Below are 19481 nucleotides of genomic sequence, written 5' to 3'. Positions count from 1 at the left end.
CCGAGACCGAGATCCTCGGGGCCGAGAGCGGGACAGGGGCCGAGATCGAGATCGAGACCGGTGTCGGTGCGGGCTCGCCGGGCCCCGCTGTGCGCGGTAGGAGCCGGGATCGGGCCGGGGCGGTTCGGGCTGGGCGGTCGGGGCGGCCAAATGCGCCTCAGGAGTCCCTCAGGGACTGCCGAGCAGGGCTGAGGGAGGGAAGGAGGAAAGGTTGATTTCCCTCAGGGACTGCCGAGCAGGGCTGAAGGAGGGAAGGAGGAAAGGTTGATTCCCCTCAGGGCTGAGGGAAAGGGATTGTAATTTTTTTGTTTTCGGTGAGTGGCAAATGTAGCTTTGGAGGTCCCCTGCGCCCAGCGGGGTGATCCATGTGGGAAGAGTTTCCTCGCTTCAGGAACGAGGCCGGAGCAGGGCGAAGCTTCCCTGTGGGAATGTGGGCTCTGTGTGGGTGAGGCTCGGATATATGAGGGTCAGTCCTGGAGTGGGAGGTCTGACTTTGGATATCAGGAGGAATTTCTTCACGGAAAGGGTGGTCAAGCATTGGCAGGAGCTGCCCAGGGCGGTGGTGCAGTCACCATCCCTGCAGGTGTCCAGGGAAGGACTGGATGTGGCACTGATTGCTCTGGGATCAGAATCTGACAGTGGTTTGGCTTGGAAGGGATCTTAAAACGGATCCACACCTTCCACTGTCCCAGGCTGCTCCAAGCGCTGTCCAACCTGCCTTGGACATTCCAGGCATCCAGGGGCAGCCACAGCTTCTCTGGGAATTCCATCCCAGCCCTCCCCACCCTCACAGGGAACAATTTCTTGCCAATCTCTAGCTTAAACCTACCCTCTCCCAGTTTGGAAGCCCTGGCAGGATTGCTTCCCTCTGTCTATTTTTCTAAAGTGTCATTTATCCAGTAAAATGTCCCAGCCTAAGCCATGGGGCTGCTGGCAGTGCTGTCACTAAGCCATTGCTCACTGGATTTCCCAGCAATGGACTGGCAGCACCTCCTGGCCCACATAAGAAATACCTCAGTAATGGGGAGTCCAAGGAGTACAAACAAGAGTTCACATTTTATAAACTGGTTACTGGAAAATTAACATTTGTTCTTCTCTTCCTCCTTGCCATTAGCCCCAGTTCCATTCCACGTGGGTTACACTGGTGCTTAATTATAGTGACACCCGTTTGCAGGAGCCAGGCTGTGTCAGGGGCTCCCTGTGGGCTCCTTCTGGTGCCTGTGCAATATTAAAGTGTCAGGGTGTTACAAATTGGGTACTTCATCCTTGAGAAGAGATTATTATCTGCCTTTCCCAAGTGTAAAAACCTGTATAACTCAACAAGGTGCCAGTGATTGGGACCTCCTGGGTAAAAATCCAATGAGTCCTGAAGGGGACCCTGGGATGGCGTTGTCTTGTTGCTGAACTTGAGATATTCTATTTATTATACTGGAATATATTTCCTGAAGTCAACGCTGGGTAAAATAATACAAGAGGCTGTTAGAGCAACAGCACAGCAGGATTTAGTGTCCCTCTGTGAAAAAGACGTGTTTCTGTTTTTTTCCATTAATTTATAGTTATATGGGTCTTGGATTTAAAAGGACCGAGTTGCTCAAAGTTTTATGCACATTAATTTATATTATTTATATATAGGTAACTCTTAGAAATCAGATTCTATGCTTTGCTTGGCATGTATTAAGGATTAAAGGTTACAATTTTGATCAGTTTTACTATTATCCATATGTTTTGTTGAGTTATAACTGTGAAAACAGAAAACATGGATAGCAAAGCCTTGTTTCACAGATAATATGAAAATGGGGTTGTATACTTTCAAAAATAATTATTATATAATATTTATATTATGTAATATATAGGAGATAGTATATGTAATATCAAATGTCTGAAATTAAATAAAAAACAGTGAAATTAAACTTTTTACTGCCAGTGAAGGATGACTTGTGAAGAATAAGTAGAGCTCAAGCTATTTCTGTTTGTAGATCTCATGGTGCTTACCTGCAAGTGTAGATAATTATTCCCATCCCAGATTTAGAGGATAGAAAGGATATTACCTAGATGTTTGGATAATTGGAGCTGGTCTGTGTTTCAGAGGACAAACAGAGTCATTAGTAAGACAGTTACAAACTCTAACTGGAATTGTGTCCTTCACAGGATGGCCAGCAGTCCCAGGAATCAGAAAGCCATGCACTCAGAAAATTCCCACGGAGAGAAGTCCCAGCATGCAGAAGAAGCCACATTTTACATGAACTGCAGAGCAGCTTATCTGACTGTCCTGAAAAGCAGTTTGGAAAATATTAAATCAAAGGAACAACTGAGTTTAGGTAAGGATTTCCTCTTTTTCCCTACAATTGTTGCATGTGGTGATTAGAGTGAGGAGTTTGCCAGCAGTTCAGCAGTGAGAGTATCCCAGTGCAGAAACTCAGAAACTGTTTTAAGGAATTTAGAGTAGTTTTGGATGCCTGCTGGAAGTGGGAATACCTGACAGAGCTTTTTTTCTGTAAATCACCAGTATGTGAGGTCTCAGTTCAGTTTATACTGGGCCATTGCCCTGGCACAGGAAAATCACCATAACTGGTGTTCCATGAGAATTCTTACTCTTTTTTTCAAATACCAAATTACATCAACTGGAATCAAAAGTTCTCATTTTTCAGACTATATAGGTAATGTTGTCAGCAGTACAAGAGGGAAAAAAATCTCTGACTTCTCTGGCTGCACTAAATAAGGGTGTTGGTAGATACTGAAAGCTGTGGGGCTTTGTTTGGAAAACTTAGGGAATTTCAAAGAGAATTGAGGAAAATTTACCTGCAAAATGGAAGCTGGTTTCTTTATAATACATCTCAGTGACCAAGTAAGATAAGGAAGGAATGAGGTAAGCTTGAATTTTGAAAGAAGTTTCACTACCCCAAGATAAAATTTCTCAAGCAAACACAATTCCAACTTTGCTCTGTCTTGGAGCTGTAGGATTGTGTGCTCTGCTTTGGTGGTGGTTTTTTTTTTTTTTCATTAAAGCATTTTTGTTCTCTATTGAAAGGTTTTTCGTGGAAACCACCACTGTAAAAGCTGAATGCACTTCTCTGTTACACTGATTTTAGCTTCTTTCCCTACCCCAGTACATGAAATTCTACCCATTAGCAAGCACATTCCTACAGCTTGCGACTTGCTGCTCTCCAGGCTTTCCCAGCTGCAATAAAAGGGCCTTTATAACATCCTAATGATAGTTTTGGATAACCTGGACTTTAACAGAGGGGTGGTGTGAACAAATGTCATCTCTTTAATAAATGCTTTGGCTTTCATCTCTATCCATATGCCACTTGGCTACACAGCAAATGTTCAGGCATTTTGCTTTCAAGGTCAACTTAGAGAGGGCAATTAGTTGCTTAGATTCCCAGTCTTTTCAGAGATATTCGTAAGCATTGAGAGTTAAAGACTTATATTTCATCTTAAGTAAATTTTGGCATTTCTCAAATGAGTGGTGCCAATGTTTAAGCATTTCTTGCTTCATGAGGTTTGGCTGATATTCTAAACTAAAGTGCTCCCTGAGAGATTGGCCCTGGGAAATTTTATTTGTAGGAGTTTTGCTTATTGACGAGTAGTAACTTCATTTCCTGTCTGTTGTAACATTACTGAAGTGGTTTAGCGGAATCAGACCATCAAGAAATAGAAATAAAAGGTGCAGTCTGACTGAACTTTCACAAATGGGGAGGTGTGTAGGGAAGGGCAAGTGCTGATCTCCCTGGAGAGACAAAAATACAGGATTGTATATTTGAAGGATACTTTGTTCAATATAATAATGTGATGCATTGACATTCCAGGGAACTCTGCTATCCATGGAAACAATCCCAGAGGGTCACTGCCCTTCCCTGGCTGCCCTTGAAGTCCCCAAACCATTGCTCCATGCCCAGGCATGGGCTCAGATAAAGATGTGAGCTCTGCTCTGCTCCCCTGGCTCCTCCAGCAGAGGTGACAGAGCACAAATCTATATTTAGTCCTTGGCATTGAGGCAGAGATTAACAGCAAAGGAGCCTGGGGCTGGTTTGCTTTGCTGGTGACACAGTTGCCCACAGAGCATTGTCACAATGCCACCAGCTCATTTCACAGCTGCTCCTGAGCAGTTCCCAGCACAGCCTTGGTCACTGCTCAGCTGGCTCCAAATCAAATGCCAGCCCAGGTAGAGATGAAGGATCTCTTGTGCTTCCCTAAAACACTTGATGATTTGGGAAGAGAGAAAAGCATCTCTCTAATTTCAGATAGACTGTGCATTTGGATTTAATTTCCATTTAACATAATACCTTCATCACAGTGCAAACTGCTGAAAGGGTGTTTTCAGTAAAAGCCTTGAAGAGGCGAAGCAGATGCAGCAAATTCATTTTGGAGAATGCCAGTTGCAACATCCATAGCACTGTTACATGTGTGGCATTGGCTGTTGGCCTGAATTTATGTCTGGTGGTACCATTTTTGGTTCAAAATTCATGTTGTGTAATTTGAATTGATACATTCAAATCTACAGGTGTGACACAAAATATTGTCTCAGATAAATTCTACTCTGGATCTCAGTTCTTGGCAAAGTAAGTGCAAAGATGATGTTGATCATCTTTTTTTCATTTGTTGAAAATAGTATCTTTTTGATATTAAGACACTGGATATAGGCTGAATTTTATGCTTGAGGCTGTCTTTAGGTTCATGGATATTTTGATTAAGGTTATAACCAAAACTATCCTTCAGACCCACTTTTCCCTTGGAGTAGTTTGGCCTAAAAGAAAAGTCTGAACATGGAAAGTGATTCAAGAATATCTTGAGAAAACACCTTTCCTAAAAGCTGGAATATATATTTAATATTGTGTTTTATTGTTCAGTACTTCAACAGGCTGGAAGGAATCCTTCTCAAAAGACCATTAATAAATACTGGACTTCACAAACAACTTCACTGAATTTTGATGATTTTTGTGCTATTTTAAAAAAAGAAAAGCCAGCTACAAAAAGTGAACTGCTTGAAGCATTTGGAAAAATAGACACAGATAAGGCTGGATATATTCTACATGATGAACTTTACAAAATTCTTACAACTGTAAGTATCAGTAGAATCTTAATCATCCATCTTTAATTAGTAGAGATTTTGGAAATTAGATGATAAAACAAGATAGGCAAGAATGACTGAGAGCTGGGATTCCCAAGTTTATGGATGATGTTCTGGAACTGAAGTGTCGTTCATGGTGGGTTTCCAGAAGACACCACAAAATTGCATAAACTGGTACAATTTATCTCTTCAGTATTTAGTAGCATTTTAAGGATGTATTTTTTATGATGTTGACCTCTGTTTTCGTGATTCAAATCCAAATTCATTTAAATCTATTGCAAGGTAAGATTCCTTGAAAGAATATTAAAAGAATCTTTGTTCATTAAATTTGCACTGTAGGTGAACAGCATTCTTATTTAGGAACCCAAACTGAGCTGATTTTTTATTGCAGAGAGGTGATAAAATGACCTGGGAGGAAGTGACCACCATCACTAAACAAACTGATTTTAACTGCAGTGGCAAACTTGACTACAACAAGGTATGGCCAAGAGTGATATTTGTTCTTGTGTTATTGACAATATGAGCATTAGTGATGACCTTAGCCCAGGATATCCTAAATTTTGGACTGAATAAACAGCCCACAAAGATTTGTGCATAAATGTAGTGTTATAGGAGGAAAACTGGTAAGAATCCTGTGTTAAAAATCAGTCTTCAAATATCTAGAAAGAAAGAGTTGAAAGTCACAATTTTTATTCAATATTTGGATCTCCTTGTTGAGTCATGGCTCCATTTTACTGTGTTGCTTGAGTGGTTATTTTGATTAATGAAAATTAAAATTAATATTGGGCTTGAAGAGGAAATACATTCCATCTCCTCACCTGTCCTTGCCTTGCTAATTTGCCACATTTTACTCCTTAAAACCATAAGATAACCTGGTGAGTGAAATATTCTTTCATTTTCTCAAGTTCTGTGAGCTGTACCTGAGCACCAGTGAGCAGTGCTGCAAGGCTGCCAGGGACAGACTGGCAGTTGACCCTCGAATGAGGCAGCAGCAGTTTGGGAATCAAACTGAAAATTCCTCTGAAGGGGGAAAACCAGTGCCCAAACCATCCCCGAGGAACTCCAGCAAATCTGATCACAAACTGCCTAAAGGTATTTGTAGTTCATCTATTTTATGTTTTCTTTCTGTTGGAGATGAAGCTCTGGCTCAGTGAGCAGTTGAGTTTTTGTTTCGTTTTTCTCAGATTAGTGAGGATTTTATTGATTAATATAATTTCTACTGTGGTAATCACATCGATGTGTCAGTAAAATATGTTCAGGTATTGAACTGCATCTGTGAAGTTCTCAAACTCCTAAGGGTGGATTTTGTTGACTGCCATGTGACACAATCCAAAGGGAAGACAGAAAGTCAATGCTCAGGTGTTGCAATAAATTTATTTCCTTCCCAGATCAGAGATGAAAACTCAAACATTTCTCAAAAAGCTGTGTGTTTTGTTTCAATTATTGAGGCTGCTTCTCAAGCACAATCAATAGGAGAGTTTAGGCTCCTTCCTGAAGTTACAGAGATAATTAAAAACCTTCCCAAACTGGAAAAAGTCCACAGGGAACAGACTACAGAGTCACCAAACATGAAATCTTGGGATGTAGTTTGTGCTGTTTCAAGTCACTTCAAATCTGGGCAATACCAAAGAAGTGCAAAAATGACACAACAGCAATGAAGGGAAATTCTCTGATTGAAGTTCTTGTCATGCAGTTTTCTTAGTGCTTCTAAATGCAAGATTTATGCTAAACAGTGGTTGAAATAATGTAGTTGTAATTAAATATCTCTGTTTACAGGTGACAGCAGAGCTCCTTCAAGACCCTCATCAGCTGCAAGTGGCAAAGCTTCCACCTCCACCACTGTCACTGTGGGTTCCAGCAGCAGCAGGAGCACAAAGCTAATTATTGAGCCTGACACAATGAAGGTATCACCCTGAAATGATGGGGTTTTCCTCTAGGCACGTGTGGTATTGCATTTTAAACAAGCTAAAAATCAGAGAAAAATGGTGTCTTATGTTTTATTAATAGTTTGTCAAGGGCAGCTATAAACTACTGAGGGCTTTCTTGATACGTATTATTAGTAACATTTTTATATACTGTTGGTTTTGCTGACAACAAGTTATTGGAAATAATTTTTCAGGTGTGAAGGTTTCACGGAACAAAATGTGGTTTTTTATAAATGAAACCACTGTTGGAGAAAACATTTAATGACTTCTTGAGAAATTTAAAATTTAATAATTGATTAGGTTGGTGAGAACTTTAAATGCTTAAGTAGTCTGAAAGATTGTGTATCATAAACCTTTGCATGAAAGGTAATTGGAAATAAATAACAGATTTGTAAGCATATTCAGTTTCTTGGGCACTGCTTGGTAAATATATGCTGTAACCTGAAAATATTGATTTTTAGTTAGACTAATATGTTCTATCAGTATTTTCTTTTGAATAAATCACTCATTCAATATAAATTCCTGGGGGAGAGAGACAACAAAGTCACTTTGCTAAGTCAATATTTGTAGAGTGTTAATATTGATCTTTTTCCCTTTGTTTTCCCTTTCTTGACTGAACCTTTACTAGTTTTCTTTTAACAGAAAATAATAGCTGTAGAAATATAAAACATTAACTGGAAACTGCTGGGATACATTAAAAATGTGCACCTGGAGACTCCTGTATAAAAGGGAAAAAATGGTTATGACCACACAGTGTAACTGCTGCTGGAAAACTGAACTGATTGTCCTCAGGAGCTGCATTTTTGTTTCAAATAACAACTCTGGATTTGTTATTGAACTCTGAAGTCCTTTATATCTTCCCCATTGCTATACAGTGACATTTGTTCTATATTAAAATTTCAAAACTGAATCTCCCAGGGATTTTTTGCAGTCTGTTTAGGTATCTGGACCTCCATGCAATTTAACCTGCAATCTCACCTTGTTCAAACATGATGTGTAGTGTATAAAAGCAGCAGACATGTAGCCAAGATTGGATTCTTTTTTCTTTGTACAAGCCAGGAAGAACTGCCTGAAAACACAGCAGCTGCAGATATTGATTAGTATTGATTGGCATCATCCAAAAACTGAAATCAATCAATAAACATGCAAAGGTGTAAGTAGATATATTAGATTTTTAACTTTATTTTTTAACTTTATTTTACACAATACAAACTCTGCCAGAACCAATGAATCAAAATCTAGCACCCAAAAGTTCTTCTTCCTTATATTGAAAAATGTTTTTTAGGTTTTTTTTTTTTGCTCTTCACTTGTCTTTTTGTATAAATAAGAAAATATTGCCAGCAGGGGTTTGGACCAATGTGAACTTTACATTTCTAACAGAAGAAAACAGCAGAAATCAAAACATGGTGAATGTCTACATTTAAAAACCCTTAGAAAATTCCTCTCACAAACATTGCATTTTATTAGGAATGATGCATTAATGTGTGGATATTTTCAATATCAACTTAAATTGCAGAGGCAGCAGCAGGTAGTGCCTCACATCTCTTTCCAATTAACATTCCTAACTCAAACATTTCCCACTTCAGCTATTATTTGACTTCTGTTCTGCTTTGAAGTGACAAAGGAAAATCAAACCAGAAAATCCTCTTTTAGCTTTCCCAGTTTACATCCCTGTTTGGAATTCGATAATTTAGGACTTCTAGCACCACCTTTTGCTCTGTGCCAGAATGACAGCATTTGATTTCCTAAACAATAGGAATATTTTTTGATTTCCTAAATAATTGGATAAAGTTTTTGTCCAACAGTTTTGGCAGGTATTAAACTTGAAGCAAACAACCAATTATTTTAGACGAGTCAAGTTTAAAGAAAAAAACCCTCAATTTTTAAAATCTCATAAAGGAGTCATGGAAATGTTGGAATAAACAGTTTAGGAATAGCAGTGGGAATGATCCAAGAGGCTGAATTGCCTGTTGGAATTCTGTCACTGCTCATGCTGACCCCCCTGTTAATCCCAGCTCCCATTATCCACTTTTTGACTGACACAACCCCACCTGTTGCTCCATATTTAACCCTCACCATTAAGTGCCAGGAATGTTTTCTCTGTTCCCTTCTTTCCTAATTATTTGTTATGATTGATCCCCTTTTGCTTTTGCTGTCACTACAAATCCATTCTCATATACAAAGATGAATATAACACTATTGGGCGGCTTTGTTAATTAGGTTTATTCTTCTCCATAAAAGGTGGCCAGGGGCTGATTTTTGGCTCCATGGTGCAGAAGTAGCTGCAGTTCCACCAGGATTATCCCTAAAACCTCCAGCAGGTTGAGTCCACAGTGAAAAGATTATGGGAGATTATAGGAGGGGAGGAACTTGGCTAGCAGAGTCTGCCAGGGATTGGACATCCCACTTGATTTGAAAGAATTAATCTTTGTCCTTTCCACTGCTTGTTCTCTGAGGAGCTATATTTACTTTTAAAGTATTTTAGAACTTTAGAAAAATCTTTTTTTTCCTTAATTCCAAACCTCCAAAGAACAGCAGAAAGTGAGTTGCAAAGTATATAATGTTTGTATTTAAATCACTCCGTGCTGTCAGCTGTTTGCAAATATGATTAGCAGAATCTTCATGGCAATTCCAATTTCATTTTCAACTATTGGAGCATTGGGATAATCTATGTGTTTTTCAAGCATTTTCACAAGTGAAGCAATGTTAATTTGCAAAAATTGACTACAAAAGGACTATTTGAGATTTTTTTTAATTAAAAGTATATTAGTGCTGTATCTTGTGATGTGTTTTATCCAGGAATTATTAAATAATCAAATTAATTAATATTTCAGAGAAGGCACTTTTATCTTCATCCAAAAGGAAGAAAACACCTAATATTTGCTTGGTTTCCAGGACTGGCAATGTGCACAATCCAAAGGATGCTTCTACTTGGAAGAAGATGGAGAAATCATCAGTCACAAGTACAGGCTGCACTTACCTCAAAGATCTGCAGTTTGCATCACCATCAAACCTTTAAATATTCCCCAGGTGGAAGGTGAGTGATTTTTATTTCTTTTTCCTCTTAAAAACAGAGGTGGTGGCTTGGTGATTGACCAAGGGGCTTCATCCAGGTGCTACACTGGAATTATTTTTTTCCCCAAGTAGATTGTTCCCTTTTTAATCCCATAAAACAGGAGCCTTGAGACCCCAAAGTTGTTTTAAAGTCATCTGGGCTGGTTTTCTTTTAAACAAATTTTTGTGGAGTGTAACCATTCCTTGTTATTCTTGACTCTTAATGATGGAATTACTTTATCAATAGTTTTTAATGATAACATTATTAATACTAATCATTATCTGTAAAACAATCTCAAAGCTTGATACAATTTATCTGCTTGACCTAAACAGGAAGGAAATCCCAATAGCATAGAACAGATTCTTTTTTCCATTTTACATCAGCAGGGATCAATATTATAAATAGCATGGGAATACTCTGAGATGCAAAGGAAAATGGTTTTGTGTCGTTATTAAGCATTTTTGGGGAATATTTGTCTTTTTAGGAAAATCTTGTCGCTGGTTGTCAGTGGATACAGCTTTGTTTATTCTGAAGGAAAATGAAACCCAAGAGAACCTACAGCTTGTGAGCTTTACTGAACTCCAAAATAAAGAGGTTAGAGATTTTTTTTTGGTTATTTTTTAGTGTGTGTTAATGCTGGAGGGGTGAATTCCATGTGTTTGGAAGGAATTCCAGCTGTCCCCAATATTGTTGAGTCACTGGGTATATTTACAGCTACTCTGTAGTAACTCACTTGTATTCCTGCACCTTCAAACACAAACATTTCCAAGGCAGAATTTGTTTCACTTTCCTTTAATTTTCTTTCTCCTTGCCATATATAATTTTGAACTTCCTGGTGCACAGAATATTCTTATCCTGTGGCAGAAATGAGGCATCATTAGCTCATTTCCCTTTCTTCCCTCATCTCTGTCCTGTATGTTTTTCTAACTTTTATTCTAAGAGAGTCACTATTTTTGTGTCTTTAACATGACATCACACAGCCAATATTTTTTAAAAGGAGATAACCAGGCATTCCGAGTGTTTTCAAGTAATTAATAATTTTGATATAAATATTACTGGCAATAAAGTCATTGTTTGGGAAAGGATTTACCAACGTTTCTGTCTTCCTTTAAGTGCAGATGTTTGGATGGAAAGGGGAGCTTGGATCTGGGGTTTACTGGCTGCTCCCTTTCACAACTGGCTGTAGGCTGAGGAAGGTAAAAACCCAAATTACTGGGGAAGCCAAACTGGTGTGGAGAGATGAAGATGGAGAGTTGGCTCTCACCAAAGAATTCCAGTGAGTTTTATTCCCAAAAAATGGTGAGCTCTCTATAAAATGTGGCTTTTTCAGTCTGTGTGCTCCTCAAGCACTGTTTGTACACAATATTCTCAAACAGACTGAACAGTTCTTGACAATATTATGAGGCAGTGAAGGAAATGGAAGCCTTTAGAAATAATTTGGCCTTTTTCATCCCTCAGAGCTGCTTTGTTGGATATATTTGAGACGATTGATTTGGATGGGAATGGCCTCCTGAGCCTGGAGGAATACAACTTCTTTGAGCTGAGGACTAGTGGGGAGAAGTGTGATCAGGAAGCCTGGGCTGTGTGCAAGGGTAAGTTCATTACTGTGGCACAGCTAATTAGGGCTCTCAGTTAACTTCCAAGCTGGGTAGAACTGGGTATTCTGTAGCCTATTTCAAGAACATGTGTAGATATTGTTCTCTTCCCCCTTTATTTTTCTTTTTTTCCAGTCTCCTGTCCTCTGTTTTGCTTCATTCTGGTGTGTGTGCCACTGACCTTCTGCTGAGAAAATTCTTCCCATTCCTAATTGTTTTGTAGCTGCCAAAACCGACAGGGTTTTCTAATCCTGGATCATGTGGGGAATGAAACTGTCACAGGTATTTGTTTAATCAATCTCCTTTGTGCAGACTGGGCTGGTGCTGCTTTTATACCTCACAAAGTGTGGAGAGGGACATTTAATTAGTGTGCATCTGATGCTACAAAATGACATCCAGAGTTTCTGTGGGTTGCCAGTGTCTCACTGTATAACACCCATGTCATGTTTGCCATAATTCCTTTGGAGGTTGTGGCACATTGGCCAAAATAATTCAGATCTGTCAAGCCCTACTGATGATCTCTCCCCAAAACACCCTGAGGTATCAGAATTTTTCCCAACTGATGGAAAACTCCTACAAAATACTTTTCTGTAACTGAATTTCTCCTCTGTTTCGTGCCTGGATGTGCTTTTCCACACTTGATGGCTTTGTCAGGGTGATGCCTCTGATCTCCACCCAAGCAGGAGGGGTGGAAATGTGTGAATAAATAAGAGAGGAAAGAGGAGAAGATGGGGAATGTTTTACCAGGTCATCAATCAGTGCAAGGGTTCACATGAATATCATCAATCTTGACACCAAAGTTCAAGCCATTCATTACAGCATCTGTACCCTTGGATAGATTTATTAAATTGCTAATCCCTTTTTAATAATATATAGTAAAGATTTAGCATTGTTATGAAGATGAGAAAACCATTTTTAAAAGCGCCTGACACGAGGACATTTCAATTATGTGTTTGCTGACATTCGAGTGGTCGATCTATGATATTCTCTCTAGAGAGGGGTGTTAGGATTACTGGAATTTTATTGCTTTTTAGGAACTAAGTAAATCATTTCTGTACCAAGGACCTGAAGCACTTGAAGGTGCTGGCTCCAGCTGACTTTCATTTCCCATTCCTAAAATATCCCATTCTGCAAAGCCCAACCATGAACTTTTAGGGGAAAAAAAACAACAATATGAACTCTTTTTTGTTTTGAAATCTCACCCTTTTGTGGATTATCCAAGGGTGCAGCTGTTTGTAGGCATTATCCCAAATCCACAGGGGAGCTCTGCAAACAGCACATGCCTGCTCAAGGACATTCTTTCCCAAACAATATTGGAAATCCTCAGGCTGCAAGTTGGCTCCATCTTTTAAATCTTGTTAGCAGGAGTGAGATTTTACCTTTGGAAAGATAAAGATGTTTGCAGAGAGAGGAGACATTTAAGTACTACTTTTTATTCCTTCAAAACAGAGAATTTTGAGATGAAGAAGAACGAGCTGACAAGACAAGGATTTATGGATTTGAACCTGATGGAAGCCAATGACCGCGATGGGGATCCTTGGGACCTTTGGGTCACTTTGCTGTCCCTGGGCTACAACAAAGCCTTGGAAATGACAGAGGTAGGAGAGCCACAGAGCAAAAATCACTGCACAGTTTAACTGCTGCACTCTGTGTCTGCCACAAACTGATTGCAGCTGGACAGGGATTCACTCCAAACATCCAGAGCTTGCTCTGCCACTTTCATTGTCCTGTTTCTTAGGATAGCACTTGGATCCCTGAAAGAGGAAATTTTCCTTTTGCTTTAGAGAAAGCCAGGACTTTGTGGGGTTGTAGAGGAAGGAATTTGGGATTGTATCTGTTGAAGGAATCCATGCACTCTGCTGGTGGAGAGTGATGGGAAGATGAGGATGGTAAGCTGTGACCTGGCAGCAAATTTAGAAAATACAGGACTTGCTCTCCTTAAAAAAAGTCACTTTTCTGGCCCAAACCACAGCAGAAATGGATAAGGATATTTTTTTTCCACAATTCAGAATTCCTAGTTTCCAGGTATAACTATTTCTGTTATTGTTGCCTTTCACAACAGTGTCTGAAGGTGTTCAACACAAAATTTTAATGCTTAATTTAAATTTTTGGGTTTGGGTCACACGCAGTTTACTTTACATGACCAGAGATGATTTCTCTGATCTTTCTGTGCACTTACAAATTTTTTAAAAAATAATTTAATTAGTTTATTTTTCTAGAAGTAGTGTTACTTCTGATGTTAATAGTTCTCTGTAAAGAAAGAACACCTCTTTAATGAAGAGGAAAAATTATGAAAAATGAAAGCATTAAATATGCAGATAATTAAATCATTTAGTTCCCAGGAAAAGCTGATCTTTAGGATCACAATCTGATAACATTATTTAACTTCTTTAAACAGGTCAGTGTAGTCACTATATAAAATACATGAAGACCTAAAAAATAATCAATATGAGAGATATGAGTTGTCCCTCAGTGAAAATCTTGGGATCATGGTGAGGATTTAAGGATGAGCAGTTTCTCCTTTTCCTCTGAGCTGGGGTTGGCAGAGCCTCTGCAAGGCTGTTTTTCTGCATTTCAGCCACAAGAGAGAGCCATCCTCCAAGAAAGAGCATTTTAGGGAGGTTTTTCTCCAGTTAGGAATTCCAGGAAGGTGTTTTGTGCCTTTTTCCAGCTGTGGTTTCTGGCTGCAGCCTTTCCAAAGGACAGCAGAGCTCTCCAAATGCTCCAGTAATTAACCTAAAAATCCCCAGCAGTTAACTTGTGTCTCTCACTTAACTCTTTCATGCCTCGATTTTAAATAATTTAAGATTTTGGGAGTACTGAGACAGAACTTGAGAAATCCTGATGGATTCCAACAGCCTTCAGGAAGGAACTGAGGTGCTGTGACTGAATCCACGAAAATGCAAAGCCCTGATTGTTACACTAGGAATAAAATGTAGCCAAGATACCCCCAGAGTGCTCAATGCAACATTGTAGAGGTGTTAAATCCGAGGGAAGTGGCACAAACAGCAAGAGTGTGACAGCTGAAGGAGACATGTTTGTTTCAGACTTTGGGATGCATTCATATTTCACCTTAATTCCTGGACGTTTTGCTGTGTTGAACTGTATGTCAAGTGTCCTGTGAATGGCATGAAAAATGTCAATTGTCCTGAGCTTTCATTTGGTGTAAAAGATTGCCACAGCTCTCAGGTTTGGAATATTTAATATTCAGGGAAATATTTGTGTCTGGGTAATTCTAGTTCAGATATGAAATCACTTGGGAGCTGTTGGGGAAAATCTGAGGGGAAAAACTGCAGCTCAAGTGATGCTGAAACACCTGTTTTCCCTGCAGGCCTGTCCCTTTGTCATTGATGTCTGTGCAGAGAGGTGCAAACCCAGAATGAAAGCTGTTTCCCTGGAGGCAGGAGGCTCCCAGCTCAGCAGGGCTGTCTGCAGGGCTGTGGTGCAGAAAGGAGAGGCCAAAGTGCTGGATGGCTCTGAGAACATCATCATCCACACCTACAGATCAGGCAGCAGAATCACCTCTGTGATTGAAAACAAGGTATGGCCTGAGACCTCCGTAAGATACCTTGTGTTCATGTCTGCTGTTGTTATTCTTCCTCCCTCCTTATGTCATATTTCAGCATTACTTTTCCTGAAATCAGGTTTCTGTGCTTGTTTCATTAAAAAAAAAAACACTGCCTGATGTGCTTCTTGTGACTTCTAAAGAGCCTGGATCAGTGTTCTTGGAAGGGAAAGATTATTATCATGAGCCAGGCAGTTCTAAGGACCATATAGAATCTGAATATTTGTGTGTTCCCATTCCAGTGTTTCAATACTTTAACACAATATAATCATCATATGAGAAAACTGAACACTAACAGCAGGAAATGCAATTAGAGCAAGAGCAAAGATCACAGCATTGACACTGCTGAGTGTTTTCAGTGTCCATAAGAAAGTCAAAGAGCAGTGATTTTTAGGAGTGTGTTATAGATGAGTTTTTAGCTGGTTATTCTTCCAGGTGTATTTTATTAATAATTCAAGCTAGGAGTTGTAAATCCAAGGTGAGAAGCAGAGATTTTAACCCTTTTTCCACAGATGACAGTGAGCTTGCTGTTCCCTCTCAGTGTCAGTAATACCAGGAGCTGTGTACCCAGCCCAGTAAGATGTTAAACTTCAGATGCTTTAAATCTCAAAAGATCACAGCAAGATCTTTTTAAAGATATTTTTAAATGCTCAGCCATGCAAAAGGGGGTGGGTTGGGGCACTAAGATTAGGACTGGATGCTGAGGCTCCTGGAACTCTGGATTCGGCTTTGCACTTCGCCCTTTAGGGTGGATATTGCAGAGTTATTTATACATTTGGGGATATGTGAGAGAAGATCAGGACTGCACTGAGACAACTGGATGTTCTCTGCCTCACATCACTGCCAATCTGTTTATCCCAGTAGGGTTTGGTGTGCAGATATCCCAGAGCTGGGTGGGAATGCTGAGTCTCCACAGGGGGGTCTGGACAGGCTGGGAGGTTCAACAAGGTCTAATTGTATCTTCACAAGTCCTCCTGTTGTTTCAAAGAGTCTTAAATGACTTTTTCTCTTGAATGTGGTGCTAAGATACATTTGAAACTGTTACTCTTTGGAGAGTATCCTTAAAGCATATCTATCCTGTAGAAACAGAAACAAAGGAGTCAGAGGAAGTCCAAGGAATGTGCAGCTGTTACAGAAAGAACACTTCACCAGTAAAGTCTAATTGGTTCCTTCATGTTTTTTCACTTTCAGTCTGAAAGCAAAGTGATTATTCATGTCAACAATGAACAGAGTAAGAACTGCCTAAATAATAGAGGACTGACAGTTTTTGCTGTGGAAGTGGCTCCAAAGTCCATGATGGTAAGGTTTTTTTATTGCTCAGCCAACTTTAAGCAAAAAGAACATCATGTAACATCTTTATATTTCCTTTTGAAGTCTTTTATCATGACAATGAGCACGTGGAGAGTGGCATCTTCTGACAGAACAGATCAGATGCAGTTCCTGATATTTCAGAGCTGAACATGTGTTTGATGGATCCCTGTTTCCCTGTGCAGTTTGCTGTAAAACTCCATAAATCTCACTTTTTCATACGTGGGCCTGTTTCAGTTGTCCATGCTGTACATGCACCATTCACTAATATTTTTAATAATCTTTTTCTAAGGCTCTATGGGGTTTTTTTTTTCACTTAGCAGTTTTTAATCCCATATATTGATGCCTGTGAGAAACAGACCAAACATGCACTGATCAGAAACAGAAATAAATGTATTGCAGTCCTTGTGCACAGTGAGATTTGCAGGTTTGTTAAACTTAATTTAGGGATCCTGTTTAGCCAGGAGACAATTTGATTGCTGAGCCCTGCTGCAGACCTGGGCAGGCTTTAGTGAAAATCCCAAATGAGGCTTCTGAGGGATGGAATGTGATGGAAAATGCATTACAAATGCAAATGATGCTTTTCTCCATTTATTTATGAATAAACTCCCTGTTTTTATTTTTCTAAAAGTACACTCTCTTTGTTTAAAAGCAGAAACATCCAAGCCATGTTATATTTCCCAGCTTTCCAGGGTTGATTCATTCAAACCTGTTGTAAAGACAGCAGTCCCATGACACAGGCAGGGCTGGGACCTATTTAAATTGCTGCTGACACTTTAGATATCTACAGCCTCATCCTGTAAGGTGGTTTTTAATTTGAATTTAGGTTTCATTCGGTATGAACTGTCGGCTCAGTCCTTATGGATATTTTGCTGTTAAATTCAACACTAATTTTTAAATATCAGCTGTCAGCACAGGTGATGAATGCTCATCATTTAGTGATGCAACTCCTGAACATTTTGCTTGCACAGCACACTGGGAAACAATTCTCCAATACAGAGAACCCTCTTTCACCTGTGTTTTCTCTCCTGTGCCAGGTCTCTCAGCACGTGATGGCTCTGAATGAGCAGGAAGAGTGGATTTACAGCTGTGTTCACTCCCTGGTGTGTTAAACCTTCCAGTGCCAGGCCTTGGGAGCAGCCTGACTGAACCAGCAATGGCTTTGGGCAGCTTTTACACAATTTATCATCTTGTCCTCCTCAAAAAACTGGCATATGTATGCTTCTTGATGATCTTGGCATGAAAACACTGAGGCACAATCAAAATTTGTGCTGTTCAGTAATCCAGCTGCCAGTTGTAATATAAGTGGGCTTTATAAAGGTTGGCTTCTCTAAAAAATGCTCTTGTTTTCCATACCATGGATTGTAGATCCATCACAGGCTGGAGCTGCCTCACTGAGGAAAAACTTTATTGAATGGGTTCTTAATTAAACATTCTTGTGGCTTTGACATGAGAAATATAAAGGGATGAGGCTCATTTTATTTTATCACCTGTTTAAGGATTTGTTTCTTTCCCTTTTTTTTGTCATTTGCTGATAATCCTCATCTTAGACTTGTTCTATAATTACTGTCTGATTTTATACTCTTTTCTGTAAAATAAAATCTGCCTTTTCATATGCAGTAAGGAAATAGCATCATTTAAGGAAAATGAATGTTTGTCTTGGGCTCTTGACTATTTACAGCAATTAATTATTTCCAGGGCAGCTGAGATAAGAAGACTGAAGTACACCAAGTGTAGGCTGCAACAGCAATGAAAAACAGCATTGAGGTACTAAAATTATTCAGCTTATTACGTTTTTCTGGATCCTCTAAATATCTGTTAATGTGGCAAAAAAAAAAAAAAAATTACCCTGGCCACTGGATGCTTAAAAAGTGTTTGAGTTTAAAATAGCCATTAAATGTATGTGACCTCATGTGTGAGGGCAGCAAATAGTGTTGCAAAGCTATTTTTGTCTGCCCTAACTCCTGCTCTCTGCCATTACTCTGCTGTAATCTTACACTGGGCAAGTAAATGTCAGTGCCAAAATGAGAGCTGGGCTCTGATTTACACACTGCAGCCGTTGGTGCTGGGGCAGGATTCCTGGTGAACTTTTAGTTTTCCATGCTTTTTCCTTAGCAAGTACCACAGGTGTCATTTTCCTTTTCAGAACTGTCTAAAAGAAGTCGAGGCCCCAAAAATATTTGGTGATTTTTAGCTCTGACGGAGCTCTGCAAATGCTGCCTCAGGCAAGATGTAGGTAAATCAGAAATTCCCAGCTCCTTAATAATGAGACACTCTGTGTGGAATAGACACTACAAAGTCAGCAGTCCATTATTTACATTTCTTTTGTTTGTACAATCAGCTTTTTTAGATGTGGCAGGAATTCATATGCAACTCTCTCTGCCTTTTAGGAAAGGAAAGGTTAAAGCTGAAAGAAGGGCTTAGCTGAGAAATCACTGCACGTGGAAAGACTTGGGTTTGCTGCAGGTAAAAACCATGGCACAGCAATACACAGGGAACCTCATTTATTTTCTGATCCTCCTGCTGCTAGGAAGGTTTAATTATCCGACTTTTTAAGTGGGAATATAGGCAAGTTCTCCATGGCAGGCTCCACCTGTCCTGCCCTGGAGGAGGTGAGAATACAGATCTTGGTTGTGTGTGCAGAGCCTTTTCCAGTTTGCTCCAAATCCAGATACCACCGAGAATGAAAAGCTTTCCAGTTTCACTTTTTAAGGCTGAAAGTTTAGATTGTATCTCAGGGAAAATTTCTTGATAGAAAGTGTCCATCCATTGCACAGCTGCTCACAGCTGGAGTCCCTATCCCTGGAGGGATTTCAAACCCGTATGGATGTGTCACCTGGGGACATGGGGCAGTGCTGGGCTCGGCAGTGCTGGGGGAAAGGTTGGACTTGAAAACCTTAAAGATCATTTCCAACCTTAACCATTCCATAATTCTGTGACACTCGCTGGGATTGAGCAGAGC

The 19481-nt window shown here is 39.7% G+C and overlaps 1 protein-coding gene across 3 annotated transcripts; it reads left to right on the top strand.

Annotated features, from left to right (window-relative positions):
• Positions 1 to 2: 2 nt before the first annotated feature.
• EFCAB7 (EF-hand calcium binding domain 7) lies at positions 3 to 19283 on the top strand. Of its 3 annotated transcripts, XR_014853653.1 has the most exons (15): positions 3 to 96; positions 2149 to 2318; positions 4851 to 5062; positions 5463 to 5549; positions 5977 to 6163; positions 6848 to 6975; positions 9892 to 10033; positions 10536 to 10645; positions 11170 to 11327; positions 11510 to 11643; positions 13096 to 13244; positions 14978 to 15187; positions 16403 to 16510; positions 18218 to 18286; positions 18910 to 19283. XR_014853653.1 is itself a non-coding variant. In XM_085067417.1 (14 exons), the coding sequence occupies exons 2-14, from the start codon at positions 2150 to 2152 to the stop codon at positions 18224 to 18226; spliced, it is 1803 nt and encodes a 600-aa protein (XP_084923543.1). In that variant the 5' UTR covers positions 3 to 96; position 2149; the 3' UTR covers positions 18227 to 18450. The 3 variants fall into 3 exon arrangements, 2 of the variants coding, with proteins under 2 accessions (XP_084923543.1, XP_084923542.1); XM_085067417.1 differs by lacking the exon at positions 18910 to 19283 and having other exon boundaries at positions 18218 to 18450; XM_085067416.1 differs by lacking the exons at positions 18218 to 18286; positions 18910 to 19283 and adding an exon at positions 17557 to 18166.
• Positions 19284 to 19481: the final 198 nt, after the last annotated feature.

This window comes from Lichenostomus cassidix, chromosome 8 (assembly GCF_008360975.1).
Source record: "Lichenostomus cassidix isolate B80296 chromosome 8, HeHo_3.0, whole genome shotgun sequence".
Lineage (NCBI taxonomy): Eukaryota > Metazoa > Chordata > Aves > Passeriformes > Meliphagidae > Lichenostomus > Lichenostomus cassidix.
This window is presented reverse-complemented; position numbering and strand designations above follow the sequence as displayed.

Coding starts and splice junctions, on each gene's coding strand:
- EFCAB7 (XM_085067416.1), top strand. CDS start 2,150: ATGGCCAGCAGTCCCAGGAATCAGAAAGCCATGCACTCAGAAAATTCC. Junction 6,976..9,891: donor TTGAGCCTGACACAATGAAG/GTATCACCCTGA, acceptor CTTGGTTTCCAG/GACTGGCAATGTGCACAATC. Junction 10,034..10,535: donor AAATATTCCCCAGGTGGAAG/GTGAGTGATTTT, acceptor TTGTCTTTTTAG/GAAAATCTTGTCGCTGGTTG.